Genomic DNA, 21,748 nt, shown 5'->3' with positions numbered 1-21,748 from the left:
GTATTCGCTCGTCTGCCTTCACACGCATATGAACTTGAGTGACTCCCATTCCTAATCCATAGGGTTTAATATGATGTCGGCCACCCTTACAGCTATAACAGCTTCATCTCTTCTTGGAAGGCTTTCCACAAGCTTTGGGAGTGTGTTTATGGGAATTTTTGACCATTCTTCCAGAAGCGCATTTGTGAGGTCAGACACTGAGGCCTGGCTCACAGTCTCCGCTCTAATTTATCCCAAAGGTGTACTATCGGGTTGAGGTCATGACTCGGTGCAGGCCAGTCAAGTTCTTCCACACCAAACTTTCTCATCCACGTCTTTATGGACCTTGTGCTTTGTGCACTGGTGCGCAGTCATGTTGGAACAGGAAGGGGCCATCCCCAAACTGTTAACACAAAGCTGGGAGCATGAAATTGTCCAAAATCTCTTGGTATGCTGAAGCATTAAGAGTTCCTTTCACTGGAACTAAGGGGCCGAGCCCAACTCCTGAAAAACACCCCCACACCATAATCCCCCCTCCACCACACTTTACACTCGGCACAATGCAGTCAGACAGGTACCGTTCTCCTGCCAACCGCCAAACCCAGACTCGTCCATCGGATCGCCAGACGGAGAAGCATTGTTCTTCACTCTGGAGAACACGTCTCCACTGCTCTAGAGTCCAGTGGTGGCGTGCTTTACACCACTGCATCCGATACTTTGCATTGCGCTCGGTGATGTAAGGCTTGGATGCAGCTTCTCAGCCATGGAAACCCATTCCATGAAGCTCTAAACACTGTTCCTGAGCTAATCTGAAGGCCACATGAAGCACTCTGTGCACTATGAGCCTCAGCATCCGCCGACCCCGCTCTGTCATTTTACGTGGTAACACTTGGTGGCTGAGTTGCTGTCGTTCCCAATCGCTTCCACTTTGTTATAATAGCACTGACAGTCGACTGTGGAATATTTAGTAATGAGGAAATTTCATGACTGGACTTGTTGCACAGGTGGCATCACGGTACCACGATGGAATTCACTGAGCTCCTGAGAGCGACTAATTCTTTCACTAATGTGTGTAGAAGCAGTCTGCATGCCAAGGTGCTTGGTTTTATACGATTGGAACACCTGAATTCAATTATTTGGATGGGTGAGTGAATACTTTTGGCAAGATAGTGTATCTTGGGCTGTTTTGTGTAGATTCATGACATCTACACAATATAGATGCCCAAAAACATTCCATCCCATGTTCAATTCATTTCTACAGAATGTGGAAAAGTACAAGCGGAGGTAAACGTTAATGCAAGGCTCTCTCCTCTCGCCCCTCTGTGCTTGTGGATCGTGGTCAGATTAAAGGCTAAATGTGCTTTATTTTATGAGGAATCGCTTTTGCAGGCTGGTTGCTTTGGACTCTTGATAGTTTCTGCCAGTAGAACTGAATGACCCTCAGTTACTGGGTCTATACGAGTTATTCATTGGCTCCCTGGCTGGAGAGAGAAGTGAAAATGGGTTTGTCATAGCCTGAAACAATTACCCCTTTCAAAAGAGTCGGACCATCATCCAGCAGGGATTAAACAGAGACAAACGTAGGGACACTTTTATTTGAACCCCTGCTGATTCCTCTGGCCGCTGCAGGTAAATGGAACGAACCCTAGAGGTCAATAAATAGATTACAATGAAAATACAATAGCAAGAAAGCTATCGTTTAGTGTATCAGGGAGTATTAGCAACTTGTAAACGGTAACGTTTCACCATCTGGTTTATGGTTATTGGAATTCTAGTGCAGGCTTTGGCTATAGTGACATCTATTGGGCTTTTATTATGTTATGCACTATTAACCTTGGAAGAACAAAAGTTTAATGGATCTTTCAGGTACAAACCTTGACTGTTTCTCTTTATATAAAGCTATACTGATTGCAAATGCAGTGACAGGAGTGTTCATATCAGACAAGCCAAGATTCTGCCCACCATGCATTCTCTTCAAGGAGATAATGGAAGATTTTGGCCTTACTAACCTTAATCTTACTTTAAATGTCAATTGTTAGCTGCAGGAAATTAAATAATATATTTTAAACTACTATTAGTTACACTCATCCAATTTAGTCCAATAGCTACACTACTGCTGCACTAAACGCACAAATCTGTTAAAAATGATTTTATTATTATAATTTTTTTTTAATGCATTTTCGGGCAGCACAGTGGCTCGGTGGGTAGCACTGTCGCCACACAGCAAGAAGGTCCTGGGTTCGATCCCCAGGCGGGGAGGTCCGGGTCCTTTCTGTGTGGAGTTTGCATGTTCTCCCCGTGTCTGTGTCGGTTTCCTCCCACAGTCCAAAGACACGTGAGGTGAGGTGAATTGAAGACACTGAATTGTCCAAGACTGTGCTCCATATAACCTTGTAAACTGATGAATTTTGTGTAACGATTTTATTATTATTTTTTTATTTTTTTTATTGCATTTTCAGGCAGCACGGTGGATCGGTGGGTAGCACTGTCGCCTTACAGCAAGAAGGTCCTGGGTTCGATCCCCAGGCGGCGGAGTTTGCATGTTCTCCCTGTGTCTGTGTGGGTTTCCTCCAGGAGCTCCGGTTTCCTCCCACAGTCCAAAAACATGCAGTCAGGTTAATTGGAGACACTGAATTGCCCTACAGGTGAATGTGTGAGGTAAGGTCAGGTGAGGTGTGTGTGTATGTGCTTCTGCCCTGCGATGGACTGGCATCCCGTACAGGGTGTTACTGTGTGCCTTGCGCCCACTGAAAAGCTGGGATATGCTCCAGCACCCCCCTGTGACCCTAATTGAATAAGCAGATAAGAGAATGTATGAATGAATAATGCATTTTCTTCCGATTTTTAGTACGTCAAATTTTTTTACCCAATTCACCTGGATCAGCTTTGTGTACGGAGAGCCACATCCTGATCAAAGCATTATTCCTCGACTCAATCAGCCAGCAGAGGTCGTAATTGCATCAGTTATTAGGTCCCTATCCGGCTTTCCACCCTGTAGGAACAACAAGCCAATCGTTGTTCATGTAGGCGCTCAGCCCAGCTGGATGGCAGAGCTGAGTTTCGAACCGGTGAGTTAAACGTGCAAGTCTGTTAAAAATGATTTTTAACAGTTTTAGATATGCATCTAATCCAAGGATATAGCAGAGAAAAAAACTGCCAGCAAATATAAATGTGCTCATAAAAAGTGCAAAGCAATTCCCAAACTATTTACAAAAATATCATGCAAAATTCCACAAATTAAAGTAAAATAAATATTAAATCATTATTTTTCTCAGCCTTTCGGTTCAGTGTTGTAGGATAGATTAATGCATTTGGAAAAGACCAAATTGATAGGACAGGAACCTCATCCAGAGAACCATCAGCTTCTGGCTCCTGGCCATGAATGGTTCAAAACATGGGCACTTAAATGCCATAGATTGTAGGGTAAATATATGTATTTTGTGCATATTGGGAAGTTTTATTGCCCAAACAAATAATAAATAAATAAAGCTGCAATATACAGGTGGAATTTTCCTTTCCATTATAGATTAATCCTTTCCGTTCCAACTTCTACTGCTGTATGATGATTGAGTCCTGTCGACTTCTCCCGATAGGGGGCGCCAAAGCCATTCGTGATCATTCATTTATTCATTGTTTACAGACGCTTTATCCTATTCAGGGTCGCGGTGGGTCCGATTCACTGGGAGAAAGGGAGGAAACACCCTGGACAGGTCGCCAATACATCACATGGCACACACACACACACACACACACACACCTAGGGGAACTTTAGTATCTCCAACTAACCTGACTGCATGTCTTTGGACTGTAAGACAAAACTGGAGCACCCGGAGGAAACCCACACAGACACGAGGAGAACATGCAAACCCCTTCAGATATGGTGGCCAATTAGTTTCTGCTGCAGGCACTGCCAATTATGCCCGCCAGATGGCGCCCAGCTGACCAGCGGCAACACCGAGTTTTGAACTGAGGAGTTCAGAATCTTGGTGCTGGTGTGCTTGCGGAATATCCCACTGCGCCATTTGGGCGCTCCCGGATGGCCTCCTAAATGCAAACCTTCCATTTATCCGGGTTTGGGACCTACACTAAGGGTGCACTGATGTAACTTACATCTAACCTACATATATTTGGACTGTAGGAGAAAACCGGAGCTCCTGTCTTTCATAATTCTTGATGAAGAAGAACATTAGCGACAGGTTTGCATGCAGGTATAATCTAATTCAACCTGAGACGTGACCACTTCATGTTTCTGTGCAGACAAGCACACAGACAATCAGGTTAATAAAATCAGACTCGATTTTATTCATCATAGTGTAACATTACAGTCATAAAGAATCAGTTTATGGAACTGTAGGAAGAGAGACCAGCTCAGTGGGAGTGAGGTGAGCGGTGGGTATTTATAGGTACGTGTAGGTGTGAATGTGGGTGGAATCTGTGCATCTGGATCGAACCCGGGCTGATATTCAGGACATATTCTCACATCATCATACAGTGAGATAATAATCAGAAATAGTGTTTTTGTGTAGAATAATCTGTACTGCACTATTACTCTGTTTATCTGGTTTACTTGTCAAGCATTTATTTTGTTCTGCTGTTACAATAATGCAGTGTTTGTTTTATACACAACAAAAAAGTAATATAATAATAAGTAATATATAATAATGAATAATGTTTATCAAAAAATACACTCTTTTTAAATATTAAACAGGTCGTCTAAGACACACTAAGGTTCATTTAATAATCTATTTATTAATAAGTGAAGTCCTAGACACCAGGCATGACCTAACATCCATAATCTTTGGTGACACGCCTTACAGAACACGTCCACATCTCTCCTGAACTGGTTACGTTATAGGTTCTATGTATTTACACCATCACTTAAAACTTGCAGTAATGTAAAGAAAATAATTGATATTAGTGTATATTATAATATAACTGTGACTTTGATGGTTTAAATGATTTGTAGAAATCTGATATTGATTAGAAAATATTTTTCTAATCAATAAAATAAACCATTTATAAATGCTTGTGCTTAAGGAATGAAAATTCAGCTGCTTCCCATAATAATTAAAATTCTGAATTACACGTCAAACATATATTTTAGCATCTGGTAGATAATTTAACATAATTTATTACTAATGAATAATAAATTCAAAAGAAAACCCAAAAACAATCTGTTACTATGACCAGGGATGCACCGGTCTGACAGAGCCTGACACACTGGATATAATCTGGTGCAGATGGAACGCTACACGTGTACAGTACAATAAATGTTGTTCCTAATATCCCAGGTTGTTCGGAAGCCGGGGTCAGGGCGCAGGGTCAGGCATCGTACGTCGCCCCTGGAGCCGAGAGGGTCCAGCAGAGGCCGAGTGGCAGAGCCAGGATTCAAACCCACAACCTTGAGGTTGGTAACCCATCACTCTACCCACTAATGGTTTCACAGTCCGGACACTTTTAAAGCAGCGCTGATTATATATTAGACTCTCGCATTAAAATTAAATGGTTTCATTTGTATGGCTTTTATCAGCCTGGCCAGCTGATACTGGACAAAAGTATTGGGACGCCCCTTCTAATGTCTTACAGACACAACAGTTGCTAAATTATATACAAGAAATTACACGCTTCCAACTTTGCAGCAACAGTTTAGGGAAGGCTCTTTTTCTGTTTTAGCATGACTGTCTTGCACAGAGCCCTGATCTCAGCACCACTCAACAGCTCTGGAATGAATTGGAACGTCAACTGAGGCTTTCTTATCCAACATTTGACTGAATGGGCACAGACGTACTTCAAAGTTTTGTGAGAAGCCACTCTATCACTCTATTTAATGCAATTTGTTTATGGTCTAGTGTCCAAATACTTTTAGCTGAATAGTGTATTGAGCAAACTTTCAGTAGTATTACTGGACACCACCTTATGACCACATCACTACATGAGAACTCGGCCTAACGTCACAAGTACCGTCATGCAGCGGAAACTAGACACAGGAACCCAATCAGGATTTGGATTAGTAAGTGTACTGCACTGCCTGATGGGAAAACAATGCTAATCGAGTCAACTATCAAACTACCACTTCTGAAGATCCCGCAGCATCTTCTACTTCAGCGGTGAGCAGCGGGCGGAACAGGAAGTTAAAGGCAAAAGCGAATGCGTTACGGGCACCGACCCTCCAGTCCTGCTCTATCTTCACCTGGCGTCGGGTCGGCACCTGAGGCGAGGTACACGTCCTGCAGTGAAGAGCCTTGAGCTCAAACACCGGCCACTTGCTGCCCAGCCTTCCCTCCAGAACCGTGCTGAACTCTACCACGCTCCCGGAACTGAGCGCCAACAGGACGGAACGGAATTCGTTACTCGCCCGCAGCACGATGTCTTTAGTCGCGTCGTCCGTGTCCCTCCCGTTCCCCCTCCGGTCTCCGAGCGGCATTCCCATGGTCACTTCGAACTTGTAGCGGTCAAACCGCTTCACGTGACACCTGTGATTCGTGAGGTCCTTGAGTTTGCACAGCTGTTCCTCCGGCCCCGGCTGGGTGCCATCGCACGCCGGGTACTCCTCCCCGTACAGGCATCGCACCCAGTCCGCCACGACCCCGGGCAAGAGGTTGACGACGGATTGTGCACCGTTTTCAATCTCCGTCACACGGACGTACTTGAAACGACCTTCCCAGGTCACCCGATGGCCCTCAAGGTGGCTGCAGAGGATCTGGGCGTGCGCCATGTTGTGTTCCTTCCAGGCCCGGGGGCCGCACACATCGCTGTACTGCTGCCACGTCAGCGTGGAGTTATAAACCTTCATCCCCTCCGAACGGTACACGTAGAACCAGCTGAAGAGAAGCAAAGCGGAGATCCACACCAGGATGAGCTTGACCATGCTGCTACGCCTCAGAGACTGGAAAACCGCCAGAGGAGAGACGCTGAATCTGGTCCACCATCGCAACAGAACGGGCAGGACGCAAACGCACACCGTGACGACCATCTTGGTCAGCTCTAGCGCCAGGAACCAGTGGATGAGCTGCACCACCAGGACGGCCGCGAGCGCCAGCGAGAGCACAGGTAGGGTGAAGAAGAAGAGGAAGTAGCCCACGGCCGTACGCATGAGTCCGAGCGCGGTGGACTCGTGAACAAGCGTGACGGACAGCTCGCACCAGATGAAGCACAGCAGGTAGGGCAGCAGCATGCTGTAGGACCCCTGCATCCCCCGTGCCGTGGCCATTTGGACGCACAGGTACAGCACGTAAAGATACAAGACGCAAGGTAAACCCACGTGCAGCGCCAACCAGTCACAAATCGGGACGCTGAACCAGGGACCTCCGACGAGTCGGCCCAGCCAGCCGCCCAGCAGCTCGTTAGCGAACGAGAAAACGGCCGAACCGAACTGCGCCAGCAGGGCCAGCCTGGCGTGCTCCTGCGCCGCCGGACGCAGACTCAGGTAAGAGCACACGGTGAAGAAGACGGCCACCGTGGCCAGTTCAGAACACCGCAGCCAGGATTTATCCGCCACGGGGAACGAGAGCACGAGGAACAGTGCGGAAAGCAGGAAGTAAAAGTGAGGCTCCAGGTGCGTCCAGGTGAAGTTGGACTCGGCTTGCTCCAGGTCCAACCCCGGCTCGAAGTACGCCAGCATGGACGTCAGGGTCCTGAAGTTCTCCCAGGCCTTGCTGTTCTGGAAGACTCTTAAAGTGCAGATGACCATGGAGAGGAAGGAGAGGTAGAAGATGACCAAGGGTATGACCACGAGGAAGAACTCCAGAGTGAGGTTGGAGATGATGAAGAAGAAAATAAGGGTGTTGACATGGTGAGTGGGAATCAGGGCGCTGATCCACTGCATTCCAGCGCGGGAAGCCCAGTCGATCAGGACATCCTTCACCTCGGTGACCGCATGGAGAGGAAACTTCAGTATCTAAGGCAACAGAACATTTTAGAACAGTCAGTATTGGTTTGCATTTAGTTGAGGTCAAAAGTATACATACACTTGTAGGTCAGACAACAAACAATGCATCTTACTTTCTTATCTGATCAATCGGACAATCTGGTCCCACTGTGGTTTACAAGATATAACATAAAGCCTCCACAAGTGGGTGTCCACGTACAAGTGTATTTAATTATTGGGTTTGAAAAACCCTGATGTAGGTCATGAATTAGTGAAACAAAGACTCACTCACTTTCTTAACTGCTTATCCAGTCAGGGAGGGTGCTGGAGCCTATCCCAGCTTTTCAATGGGCGCAAGGCACACAGTCACACCCTGGACGGGGCGCCAGTCCATCACAGGGCAGACACACATACACACACCCATTCACCTATAGGGCAATTCAGTGTCTCCAATTAACCTGACTGCATGTTTTTGGACTGTGTGAGGAAACCCACGCAGACACGGGGAGAACATGCAAACTCCACACAGAAAGGACCCGGACCGCCCTGCCTGGGGATCGAACCCAGCAGGCGACAGTGCTACCCCCCGAGCCACCGTGTGAAACAAACACGTGTATTGAAAATTTTAATTAGCTTGTCAGACATCCTTGTTCATAAACAAATGCTATAAAATACATAAAAGCATATACTTTTATTTCTATAATTGATTTATTAGTAATTGTTGCTGCTGAAACACATGTATTCAGTAGTAAGAAGGGACGTACAGTATATACACACTTTATGGTCAAAAGTATGTGGACAACCCTAACAATTGAGATTAGGTGTTTCAAGAGGAACTCCAGTGGTCAACACAAAGCCCTGACCCTAACCCTATTCAACCTGTTATGGAGAGTTTAGACCATCAGTTACAGATCAGGTCTTTCCCGTCCAACATGGGCACAAATGTCAACAAACACATTCCAAAATCTAATGGAAAGCATTCAGATAAGAGTAAAAGTTTAGAGTTACAGGAAGAAATAAACTCAATATTTATGCTGATGGATTTGGACCAACCAGCTCATGGTCAGCTGTCTACATTAATCTGGACACAGTGAATGTCTTTTAGATCTTTTCACCTCAAACAGCCACGTTACCAAAGCATTACCATTACCGTGACACTAACATGATCATGTGTGCTGTTCTGCATCTCAGTATCAATCCTGGGACAAGAATAGAGCTCTAACCAAAAATATAAAGCCAACAGCGTCCTGTGATCAAAACATACATGCAAAAAGGTCCTAACAGGGTACGTGTTCCTAATAAAGAGGCCTATCCCAACAACACTGCTGTACCTAATACACAGATACCAGAACAACACAGATGACCAGGTGCTGAAAATGGTCTAGCACTCAAATATCATCTGGTCAGTGGGGGTTCTGTAGGCGACATAATGTACGACTACTAATAGAGTGCTTCTATATGGAAGATGTAGCTCATAAAAGGGTCAGTAAATGTAAGTACAGGTGTTCCTAATAAAGTGCTTGGCAATAGTATATACAAATGTATTCTAATATGCTTTTCCTCATGCCCATAATTAGATATTTTACTAAATTTAAAAAACATTAGAGGTGGATTTCTGCATTACAGCGATATAATAAATAAGGTAAAGGTACATGAACAAGTACCGAGAAGTTTTCCTCCCTGTTTTCGTACCTTTTGATGTAGCGGTAGCTCATCCGGGTTCTTCACCGACTCCTCATCATCATCGTCGTCATCAACAGCTGCTCCATCCAGAGCTGGTGATGGTGAAAAACCCTGAGCGTATCGTTTAGCGTTATCTACAAAGTCCTCAACATCAACGTAGTGCGGCCCTAGAAAGCAACGACAACAAGTTTATGTAGGGTGACCATATTTAGGTTCTCAAAAAAGAGAACGGAGGCCAGGGGGGTCGTTGGATTGAAGTAATTTCATGTAATTGGTGGCACCATGGCGATGTGTATAAAGTTGGGGTTTAAATATTTGACAAATTCATCAATAACCATCCAACTATGTTATTGAGCTTTAATACATAAACAGCTATTTTTTTGTAAACAAGACAACTAACAAATGCATTTATGGTCAGATAATCAAATCTTATTACTTTCAATTCAATGTACAGCCCAAAACAATAATATTAACAAATATAAATAGAGTTATTTCAGAATGTGGTGCTATCACTGCAATATAATAACCTCTATCTTAGTGCTTCCCAAGGATCCCGACCGAGACAAAAACACAGATTTTTTTCTGTAACTCGTCTGTGAATGTTTCTTTTTTGCGCTTGGGCATTTTTTAAGAGAAGTGCGAGAAGGTGGGCTCTAAAGAGAAAGGTGAAATCAGTGCAAAAATACACAAATAGTAGAGCACGCAGACTACAAAAGCCGAATCCTGGACATCTTTGGTAATTTAGAAATCCCGGTCGGACGCATTATTTAGGTCCAAAAAAAGGTTCATGTCCGGCAAAAAGAGGACGTATGGTCACCCTAGTGAAGGGGTGCCCGATACGTCGATAGCGATCTACCAGTCGATGGCACAGTGCACGCTGGTAGATCGCGCCTCATTCAAACAGGTCAACGTGATCGACTTGAAATGTGGCCACTGCTTCTTTAATTTGAGGTTTGTTACCAAAGCTTACCTCAGCCCGCCTAAAGCACCGCTAATATAGAAAGTTTTCATTCATCAGTAGCCAGTAGCCCCCACTCTTTACAGTTTGCGCCAGTTTGCATTTTTCCTTTTGTAACCTCCACTGTTTGTCAAGATGAGTGCGCAACCAAGCACAAAGAAACCAAAAACGCTTAGATTCGGGCGAGACCACTGCAGAGATGCTGTTTGGTTCATATGTGGAAGAAGCTGACGGATACATTTTTACCCTACAATCTGACACTCATATGGAGTCAAGCGCCTCTGCTGGACAATTTAGGAACTCGCTGGCTGAGGAAAAACATCCAAACAGGAAAATGTGAAACAATTTTGACTATTTTTGGATCAACCTACTTGTGTGAATCAGCCTTTTCCCACATACAAATAATTAAGTGTAAATATGGGTCCACCCTTACTGATGAACACTTGGAAGCCTGCTCAAGAATTGGCATCAGCAGCTACTGTCCATTCTACATAAACCTGACCGACACCATTTAGTACAAATCATCAGAATAAGGTCAGTGTGATTTTCACTCGCTCGCCCTGTAAAGCTGAACATCAATATAGGAACTGAAGCAAATTTTAAAAGAGGCCAACCATAAAAAGTAGATCACGATGACCTGTCGACTGAAATAGTAGATCTCAAGCCACTTAAGTGTGGGCACCCCTGCCCTCGTGTATGGTCGTACCATTGGACGAGACAAGACTTTCCAGGATCTTCCTCTGCTTCTGAGCTGATCCTGAGAGAGGGCTGCTACTGGCACCATCTACAGGAGCAGAAGGAACACTGTTCGGTCAGGGCAGAAGTCGCCGCGTCTGGAATTCGACCGATATGCCAGACACTTACCTGTCTCTGTGTTTACATGACTGATGTTTTCCAGCAGTTCCGATGCAGTCACCTTTCTTTTCCTCTCTGGATTGAGTTTCCAGTACATGCACAGAGCTGCTTTCCTGACCGCTCGCTCGAAACGCGACTCGGACGCCAGGGCACAAACTTCATCTCTGTTCTCAGCTGTGATGCCTGTCGGATACACGGGTTCTTTAGTTACCCGCTCGGTCCCGAACGAAAGTCCGAGCGGGCGCTGATGGAGCTTACCTTTGCGTTCGTGCAGGCAGAACTGGAGCAGCTTTACAGCATCCCTACGACCATTTCTGGCTGCTTGAAGGAGCCAGGTTACCGCGGTGACACTGCTCACCTCCTCATCTTCGTGCTCAGAGAGTCGTAAGTAGTACCTGCCAACCTGCAAAAAATTTAAGGCCTCGGAAATCATTCATTCACTATCTGTTTTACCACTGCGTTATCCTGGTCAGGGTTGCTATGGTGCAATTAATTGGGCGAAAGGCAGGAAACACTGCGGACAGGTCACCGGTCCAACTCCAGTTGACCTGACTGCATGCGTTTGGACTGTGGGAGGAAACTGGAGCTCCCGAATGAAACCCACACAGACGCAGGGAGAACATGCAAACTCCACACAGAAAGGACCTTGACCGCCGGGCTGAGAAATCGAACCCAGGCTCTTCTTCCTGCGAGGCGACAGTGCTACCCACCGCACCACCCCCACTTATTTAATCTCATTGACATTTTCAGCATTTTGCAGACGCTTTTATCCAAAGCGACTTACAGTACTGTGACAGTATGTTGTCTAAGCAATTGAGGGTTAAGGGCCTTGCTCAAGGGCCTAACAGTGGCAAACTAGTAGTGGTGAGGCTTGAACCAGCGACCTTTCGATTGCTAGTCCACTACCCTAACTACTAGGCTACAACTGCCCTAATTTTCCATTTTTTTACCATGGCTTTGTACTGTAAGGCAAGGCAAGGCAAGTTTATTTGTATAGCACCTTTCATACACAGTGGCAATTCAAAGTGCTTTACATAAGGAAAAATTAAAAATTAAAAATTAAAAGCATTAAAACATTCCTGAGATCTAGAACCTCAGAAAGACTTCTTGCAAACATTTAGTTACAATTAAAAACATGAAATTCAAACAAGAGAGATAAAAATTAAGAACTTGAAAAATTAAAAGAAAATATTGTAAAATATACCCTACAAATTGGTAAATACGAAATTAAAACAAGAGAAATAAGCAAATAAAACATAAAAACTAAAAGAAAATATAGTAAAATATACCTTACAGTTTAGAGAATATGGAATTAAAACAAGACTAAAAGAAATATGGTAAAATGAGGGTAATAGTAAAAATATCGAGCTCAATCATAGGCACAAGAAAAAAGAAAAGTTTTTAACCTGGATTTAAAGATTTCTATGTTTGAGGAACATCTAATATCTCCTGGCAGTCTGTTCCAGTTATATGCAGCCCAACAGCTAAATGCTGCTTCACCATGTTTAGTTTGGACTCTGGGCTCTACTAGCTGACCTGAGTCCATGGATCTAAGAGATCTACTGGGTTTATATTCTCTGAACATTTCTGAGATGTATTCTGGGCCGAACCCATTCAGTGATTTATAGACCAGTAGCAGCACTTTAAATTCTGTTCTGTAACTAACCGGAAGCCAGTGTAGAGATTTTAGAACTGGAGTGATGTGCTCAGTTCTCTTCGTCTTAGTTAAAACTCTTGCAGCAGCGTTCTGAATGAGCTGTAACTGTTTAATGGTCTTTTTGGGAAGTCCAGTTAAGAGACCATTACAATAGTCCACCCTACTGGAGATAAAAGCATGGATCAGCTTCTCTAGGTCTTGTTGGCACACTAGACCCTTGATTTTGGCTATATTTCTAAGATGGTAGAAGGCTGTTTTGGTGATGGTTTTAATATGGCTGGTGAATGTAAGATCTGAGTCTATTAGAACGCCAAGATTTCGGACTTGGTCTTTGGTTTTTAGAGCCCGGGAACTGAGGTGTTCAATGACACTAGACCTCTTTTCTTTGTTGCCAAACACGACAATCTCTGTTTTGTCCTTATTTAACTGTAAAAAATTCTGGCTCATCCATTTATTGATGTCCTCTAAACACTGACACTGAATCTATTGGGCTGTAATCATCTGGTGAGAGAGCCAGATATATCTGTGTGTCATCTGCATAACTATGGTAATCAATGTTGTTAGCCTGTAGCATTTGGCCTAATGGCAGCATATAAAGATTGAACAGGAGAGGTCCGAGAACTGATCCCTGGGGGATTCCACATGTCATAGCCACTCTGTCAGATTCATAGCTGCCAATAGTGACAAAGTAACTGCGGTCTTTTAAGTAAGACCTGAACCAATTAAGGACTGTTCCGGAAAGTCCAACCCAGTTTTCCAACCTGTCCAGCAGTATTCTGTGATCTACAGTGTCGAAGGCTGCACTAAGATCCAGTAAAACCAGAACTGATATTTTACCTGAGTCACTATTCAGCCGTAGATCATTTAACACTTTTATGAGAGCCGTTTCAGTGCTGTGGTGAGCTCGAAAGCCTGACTGAAATTTGTCAAAAGAACCACTGGAATTCAAAAAACTGCTGACTTGATTGTAGACAACTTTCTCAATGATCTTAGCTGTGAAAGGAAGATTTGAGATCGGCCTGTAGTTGTTTAACACAGACGCATCCAGAGTTCTCTTTTTTAGGAGTGGTTTAATGGCAGCTGTTTTAAGTGATTTTGGGAAAACGCCTGATGATAGTGAGCCATTAACTATTTGTTGCAAATCAGTTTTTACAGAGTTAAAAATAGTTTTAAAAAATTCAGATGGCAGTATGTCGAGACAACATGTCGATGATTTAAGATGCTGAACTGTTTTCTCCAGAGTTTTTTGGTCTATTGTATTAAATTGTGACATAATAGTCATGTTATTTTTAGGTGTCTGTAGGGGCAGCATGGTTTTATTGTTTGACTGAGTGGAGTTAATGGTCAGTCTAATAGTTTTGATTTTTTCACAGAAGAAATGAGCAAACTCATTACATTTCTCTGTGGACAGAAGTTCTGTAGTGGGTTCTTAGAGCAGAGTATTAGCTGAAGAACAAAGAACCTGTGGGCCTCCCTGTACAGCGCTCTAGTCACGTTACAGTTTCAGCGCTCCCTCTAAAGCTTGGGAGTAAAACATTCTCTGGTAACCGTTGTTCCTTATCTGCAAACAGCATCTTGCAAAGGCTTAAGACAGACATGTTGCTTATCTCTGTACTTTCCACTCCAGCTGCACTTCAACAAGCAATAATATGACTGTGAGGATTTACTACACGAGCAGCGTAATACTAATATTCAGATACTGTGTTCCACTACAGTACTGGTCAGGGTGGTAGAGGGTTCGGATGCCAATCCATCGCAGGGCCCCAGTGGTTTGTTTGTCTGACCTTAAAGTACTTTTAATGGGTGCAGTCAAATTAGCCTTAATTATGTGAGCACAGAAAATAATAATTGCTGTAGTTAATTATAGCCGGTAACAAGGACTGAGAAAGCCATGCTACACAGAACGTTCTGTGTCGATCCTTTGGAAATTATACACTGATCAGCCATAACATTAAAACCACCTCGTTGTTTCTACACTCACTGTCCATTTTATCAGCTCCACTTTGTAGTTCTACAATTACTGATTGTAGTCCATCTGTTTCTCTACATACCTTTATAGCCTGCTTTCACCCTGTTCTTCAATGGTCAGGACCCCCACAGGACCACCACAGAGCAGGTATTATTTAGGTGGTGGATGATTCTCAGCACTGCAGTGACACTGACATGGTGGTGGTGTGTTAGTGTGTGTTGTGCCGGTACGAGTGGATCAGACACAGCAGCGCTGCTGGAGTTTTTAAATACCGTGTCCACTCACTGTCCACTCCATTAGACACTCCTACCTAGTTGCTCCACCTTGTAGATGTAAAGTCAGAGACGGTCGCTCATCTATTGCTGCTGTTTGAGTCGGTCATCTTCTAGACCTTCATCAGTGGTCACAGGACGCTGCCCACGGGGCGCTGTTGGCTGGATAAAAACTCCAGCAGCGCTGCTGTGTCCGATCCACTCATACCAGCACAACACACACTAACACACCACCACCATGTCAGTGTCACTGCAGTGCTGAGAATGATCCACCACCTGAATAATACCTGCTCTGTAGTGGTCGTGGGAGAGTCCTGACCATTGAAGAACAGCATGAAAGGGGGCTAACAAAGCATGCAGAGACACAGATGGACTACAGTCAGTAATTGTAGAACTACAAAGTGCTTGTATATGGTAAGTGGAGCTGATAAAATGGACAGTGAGTGTAGAAACAAGGAGGTGGTTTTAATGTTATGGCTGATCAGTGTATGTAGGCATGTGTGTGTGTTTTCTGACCTCTGTCTGTGCTTTGGAGTCTCCGTTCTTAGCCCTGTGTTTAAGCTCGTCTATGTTCAGCTGCTCTGGAACGTCCCCTGTGAGATTAGAGACAGAACAGAATGCAAAACGCAGAACGTTATCACCCACCCACGTCAGCCTGGTGATTGTGCCGCAGGGTCACGGTTATTTCTGGTTTATAACCTTGAGTTGTCATACAAATAGTTCCACATGATAATAGAATTGTATTTTCTGGTCACTTTATAGGCTGCATGGTGGTGCTGGGATCCTGGAGACCTGCTCAGGAGTCTCAGGATGTTTGCCCCTGGACTAAACTGCTTTTCCTTCCTGCTTCCAAAAACGTACAGAGGGTGTGTTGGCTGCTGTGAATCCCCTCTGTATGAGCCAGTGAATGGATGAGTGTGTGATGTGAGTCGCCTGCAGAAAGCCGGTGACCCGTACAGGACATTCCCACACTGTACTCGGTGTTCCTGGATGGCACTAAACCTATAACTTTTGACTTTATGGGACCCTTGTTTTATATATATATTTTAGCTAACAGCTTCATCTTGATCTGGGTCACAGGAACATCACACACACACACACACACACACACACACACACACACACACACACACACACACACACACACATTTTCACTCCATTGATTACATATACGTAGAGAAAATTTCGGTGCACAAAGCAAGAACACATCCTGTACAGGGTTAAGGCCAGATCATTGCATGGCATTACACACTCACTCATTTACTCACACGTACCTAGGGTGAATTTAGAGTTGCCAATCCACTTTATGCTTGTTTTGGAAGGTGCAAGGTAACCCACATGGACCAATATGGAGCAGAGGTCACCAAGACCTGCTGCAACTTTGTCCCGAAAATGATTTTGTGATGCCAGGCCATCACATGGCGTCACACACTCATTCACTCATACACACCCAGTCAGTTTGGAGCAGCCAATCCACCTTATGCATGTTTTGGAAGGTACAAGGTAACACACATAGACACAAATGGAGCAGAGGTCACTAAGCTAAAGTGATTTAACACTGTGCTTGGTCATGCTTATACAGTGACTCTTTGCTCAGGAACTCGAGTGTGTGAGTGTTTGAGTGTTTGAGTGTGTGAGAGTGCAACCTGGGGCTTGTCCTAATTTAAATGTCCTTTTTGCATGCGCGCTTGACAGTGTGGCCACACACGCAGTGATTGGCCCAGCCAGGATTTATGCAAAGGTTCCATTTAGGGTAATGGCAGGTCCAGGGTCATCTGGAAATACTGGACACGAAACCAGTCCATCTCCTGGCAATGCACGCTTACCCATTTAACCACTCACTCACACATAAAAGCAGTTTAAAACAGTCAGCCCATTTTCTGCACGTTACTAAAGGCGAGGATCAAACCCAGGTCTCTGGAGCCATGCTGCTGCACCACTTTGCTGCATGGATCAGCTCAGGTGTGTCATTTGCCTGTCAGTGTGTGAGTGTACCTGCAGGGGGTGAAGCGCCTTCGGAGGTCACATCGCTAGCTGCGTTCAGCTGAGCACGACCTCTCTGTGGGGTAGACTGAGGGGCTGGAGACACCCTAGCTGAGGTGTTGGGCGTGGAAGAGCAGGACGCTGTACAAGGGGTTTGTTCAGATATAAGAGATGCTAGAGAGATGCGAGCAGCAGGGGTAGAAGGTGGAGACCCTTGAGGACATGAGTCCATTTCTAATAAAAAGAGAAATACAAATAAAGAACAAGATATAGAACGGGTTAAATTGTCTGTCTATACATAATACCTCTCTGTACCCATCCCAAAACCCATCTGCTTAAAGTATGTGTCAGGTGTGTATCAGGTGCAGCATTGTTGTTGGGATTTTTAAGCCTCTCAGTGGCAATGATGAGGAGAGAAGTGCTCCAATGTATTTTAGGCTACTCGTTTTTGCAAAACTGCTTTAAAACAGAAGAAGAAATATTTATAAATATATAAATTGAGGGATGGATGGATGGATGGATATATAAATTGAGGGATGGATGGATGGGTGGATAAATATATAAATTGAGGGATGGATGGATATATAAATTGAGGGATGGATGGATGGATGGGTGGATAAATATATAAATTGAGGGATGGATGGATGGATATATAAATTGAGGGATGGATGGGTGGATAAATATATAAATTGAGGGATGGATGGATGGATATATAAATTGAGGGATGGATGGATGGGTGGATAAATATATAAATTGAGGGATGGATGGATCGATGGATATATAAATTGAGGGATGGATGGATGGGTGGATAAATATATAAATTGAGGGATGGATGGATGGGTGGATAAATATATAAATTGAGGGATGGATGGATGGGTGGATAAATATATAAATTGAGGGATGGATGGATGGATGGATGGATATATGAACTGAGGGATGAATGTATAAATGAATGGATGGATACATAAGGAATGGGTGGATAAATATATGAACTAAGAGATGAAAGAATGAATTAATGAACTGAGGGATGGATGAATAAATGAATTGATAATTTTATAAACTGACAGAAAAAAGATGAATGAATAATGAATGAATTAATGGATGATGGATGGATGAATATATTTATGTGGAATGGGTGGACAAATATATATGAACTAAGAGGTGGAAGAATGGATATATGAACTGATGGATGGATGGATCGATAGATGTATGTATATGTAAATTCAGATGAATATATGAATTAAGGGATGATGGATGGATGAGTGGGTGGGTGGATGCGTAAATGAACTGAGGGATAAATGAATGAATGAATATATGGATTGATGGATGAATATATGAACTGGATATGAACGATGGATAGATGAATTTGTTTGTTTTATTAGGATTGTAACGCCATGTTTTACACTTCTGGTTACATTCATGACAGAAACGTTAGTTACTCATTACACAAGGTGATATCGAACACAGTCTTGGACAATTTTGTATCTCCAATTCACCTCAACTGTACGTGTTTGGACTGTGGGAGGAAACCGGAGCACCCAGAGGAAACCCAATAAGACACGGGGAGAACATGCAAACTCCACACAGAAAGGACCCGGAACGGCCCACCTGGGGATCGAACCCTGGACCTTCTTGCTTGTGAGGCGACAGTGATACCCACAGAGCCACCGTGGATAATTATATGCACTGTGGGATGGACAGATGATGAATGGGTGGGTTGGTTGGTTAAATAAATGAGGAACTGATGGATGGATGGATGGATGGATGGATGGATGAATACATGAACTGAGGGATGGATGTATATATGGTGATCTCAGCTAATCACCAACAGTCGGACAACAATGTGTGTAAAGTCCTGGTACCGATATAGAGCACAGGTTCAAATATCACTGGCCTCAAAAACCCCCTCAATTCTCTCTCTCTCTCTCTCTCTCTCTGAGTGTGTGTGTGTGTGTGTGTGTGTGTGTGTGTGTGTGTGTGTGTGTGTGTGTGTGTGTGTCTGTGTGTGTGTGTGTGTGTAAGAGTGTTACACTGAACTGACTGAAATAAAATATTAAAAGAGCATCACAAGATTTACCATCATTATTTATTATTATATTTTGGGCTACTTGAGTTCTTTCAACCTTCTCTTGATCTTTGAAGATCGCCTTTGATGTTAGATCACACAAATCACCCGCCGTCATAAAAACACCGGTATTTCGTACAGCATCAGTGTTCCGTACGACTGACCATGATCATGAATTTGGCTCATCTGACCTGTTTAATTTGGGGAAATACTAATGAGGTATTTTATAAACAGTGAGACAGCAGTATTAGAGGATTTAATGATGGAACACTGACGCTGGACGGATGTCTGTTACCACCACCAGCCTTCCAGACCGCACTTCAGTCAGTACATACAGGCTTTTGGGATTAAATTGACTAACCGAAACTGAAACAAATTAGGACTGGGATTTAGGATTAGACATTATCTTGGTTAATTTGACTTTCAGACAAGCGGCATTGTGTTTACACTGGTGTGTGCGGAATACCGTGAACTAGGGTTATATATGTGAACAGTGCACAGCTGCGCAGCTTTTACATGATCGACAACAAAAATACACACAAACACAAATTAGATTCACTCACCTAGCTCTGATCTGTCTAATCACAATCAGACATGCATCTCAGACTCCTAATAAACACATCGAGTCCTCATTGTCTCGTTGTCTGGTGGTATAACTGGATTAAAAGCTCTACAGTGTTGATAAAGAACAGAAAATACAGAAAGGTGAAGCTGTCCAGCTGTTGCTCTCCTCCTCCTTTCACTGCTGGATTGGACACCAACGCATGACGCTTTAGATCAGACTTCCTATGAGCTCACAGCCTGCCAAAATAAAAGCCCTATACAAGCCAAAACATCTACCATGTGACGAATGGGAATCCCATTCCAAGTGTTCGCCACTGTCTTTGCGATGGTTGGCTGCACAACTGGTTAGCTTTCTCAGGCGCCCTTGTCTCGTAGTGTCTGATAATGCAATCCACATCGTGATGTTGTCAATCCAGCTTATTCTTGGTCTTCTTCGTCTTGAGTCTTTCCACAAGCCTATTACAAAACCCCTGTTGCAGCTATAACAGTCTTCACGCTTTTGAATATCACTTCTTAATTACAGATTTTCATTAATGAAGCATTGAGGAATTGATTTGAGTCTTTTACTCACTTTTCTCTGATGTACCTTGAGCTGTTGTAATATATATCTGTCTGTCTGTCTGTCTATCTATCTATTTATAATAGTATCTATCTGTCTCCAAGCTTTAGAATGACGCTTCTTAATTACAGATTTTTCATTAATGAAGCATTTACATTTTTGGCTTTTAGCAGACGCTTTTATCCAAAGCAACTTGAGCAATTGAGGTTTGAGAGTCTTGCTCAGGGGCCCAACAGTGGCGACTTGGCGGTGATGGGGGCTTGAACCGGCAACATTTGGATTACTAGTCAAGTACCTTAACTACTGAGCTACCACTGCCACTGAAGCACAGCCGTAACATTTTATTTGGCATTGTCAAGACTATACTGGTTTTACACGACTGTATATTCTTAGCAGAGTACTTTCAACATATGGCTGGCAGTGTGGGTGCCATACAGCTTTAGAATCCTTGGTTTGAACAAAAGTTAGTGTTTGTGTGTATTTTGGTGATCTGTAATCACCCCACGTTTCTCCAGGTTGTCTGGTTGGTTGGTTGGTACTAGGTAGGTAGGTAGGCAGGCAGTAAAGGAAGTAAAATGTATGCAGGTAGGTACATTGGCTACTTGCAGCCAGTTATAAATAAGCGCATTTAAAAGTAAGTGTATGGAATCCTGCAAGTCCACTCCAGGACTCCAGACACACCTCACAATGCGCATTTCTTGCTTAGGGGTTCTAATGTTTTGGCTCATCAGTATATGTTTAAGATACAAACTGATCCATGGAACTACTCTACATTACTTAATCACATCAAAAATATTGGGTTGTGAGATTTATATCCAATTTATTTCTTAAAACAGCAGCAGTGATAATAAACCAAAATCCTAATCAGTGTTTCATTTGCCAATGTGAAGAATAGAGGGCGCTGTAACCACTGAAATGAAGGAAATACACCAAACAGCCATATCATTAAAACCACCCTCTTGTTTCTGCCCTCACTGTCTATTTTATCAACTTAAAGCATTTACCACATAGGATGACTTTGTAGTTCTACAGCTACAGACTGTAATCCATCTGCATATTTTGTTAACCCTCTTTTCACCCTGTTTCTTAATGTTTAGAACAGCCACAGGACCAACCACCTTGATAGGAGTGTCTAACAGAGTGGACAGTGAGTGGACACGGTGTTTTCAGTGTATTTCGAAATGCACATGAACTTAAACTGTTGTACAAAGACTTGCTAGATGTAAGACAAATGGCAGACAAGCTGTGATGACCCAGTCTACAAGCTGCTTTATTGAGAAGTTATTGTCACTGTACACATCATTTGTAGCTGCTGGCTTGTTTATTCTGACGTAGTT

At 43.6% G+C, this 21,748-nt stretch overlaps 1 protein-coding gene across 1 annotated transcript; it reads right to left on the bottom strand.

Annotated features, from left to right (window-relative positions):
• Positions 1-4,257: 4,257 nt before the first annotated feature.
• On the bottom strand, positions 4,258-19,922 carry wfs1b (Wolfram syndrome 1b (wolframin)). Its single transcript, XM_063000874.1, has 8 exons — positions 19,852-19,922; positions 17,236-17,457; positions 15,757-15,833; positions 11,601-11,745; positions 11,352-11,525; positions 11,194-11,271; positions 9,539-9,696; positions 4,258-7,876 (listed from the first exon to the last, which is right to left on the bottom strand). The coding sequence occupies exons 2-8, from the start codon at positions 17,453-17,455 to the stop codon at positions 6,041-6,043; spliced, it is 2,688 nt and encodes an 895-aa protein (XP_062856944.1). The 5' UTR covers positions 17,456-17,457; positions 19,852-19,922; the 3' UTR covers positions 4,258-6,040.
• Between the last annotated feature and the right edge of the window lie 1,826 nt (positions 19,923-21,748).

This window comes from Trichomycterus rosablanca, chromosome 8 (assembly GCF_030014385.1).
Source record: "Trichomycterus rosablanca isolate fTriRos1 chromosome 8, fTriRos1.hap1, whole genome shotgun sequence".
Lineage (NCBI taxonomy): Eukaryota > Metazoa > Chordata > Actinopteri > Siluriformes > Trichomycteridae > Trichomycterus > Trichomycterus rosablanca.
Note: the sequence above shows the minus strand (reverse complement) of the source record. Positions and strands in the feature narration are given on the sequence as shown.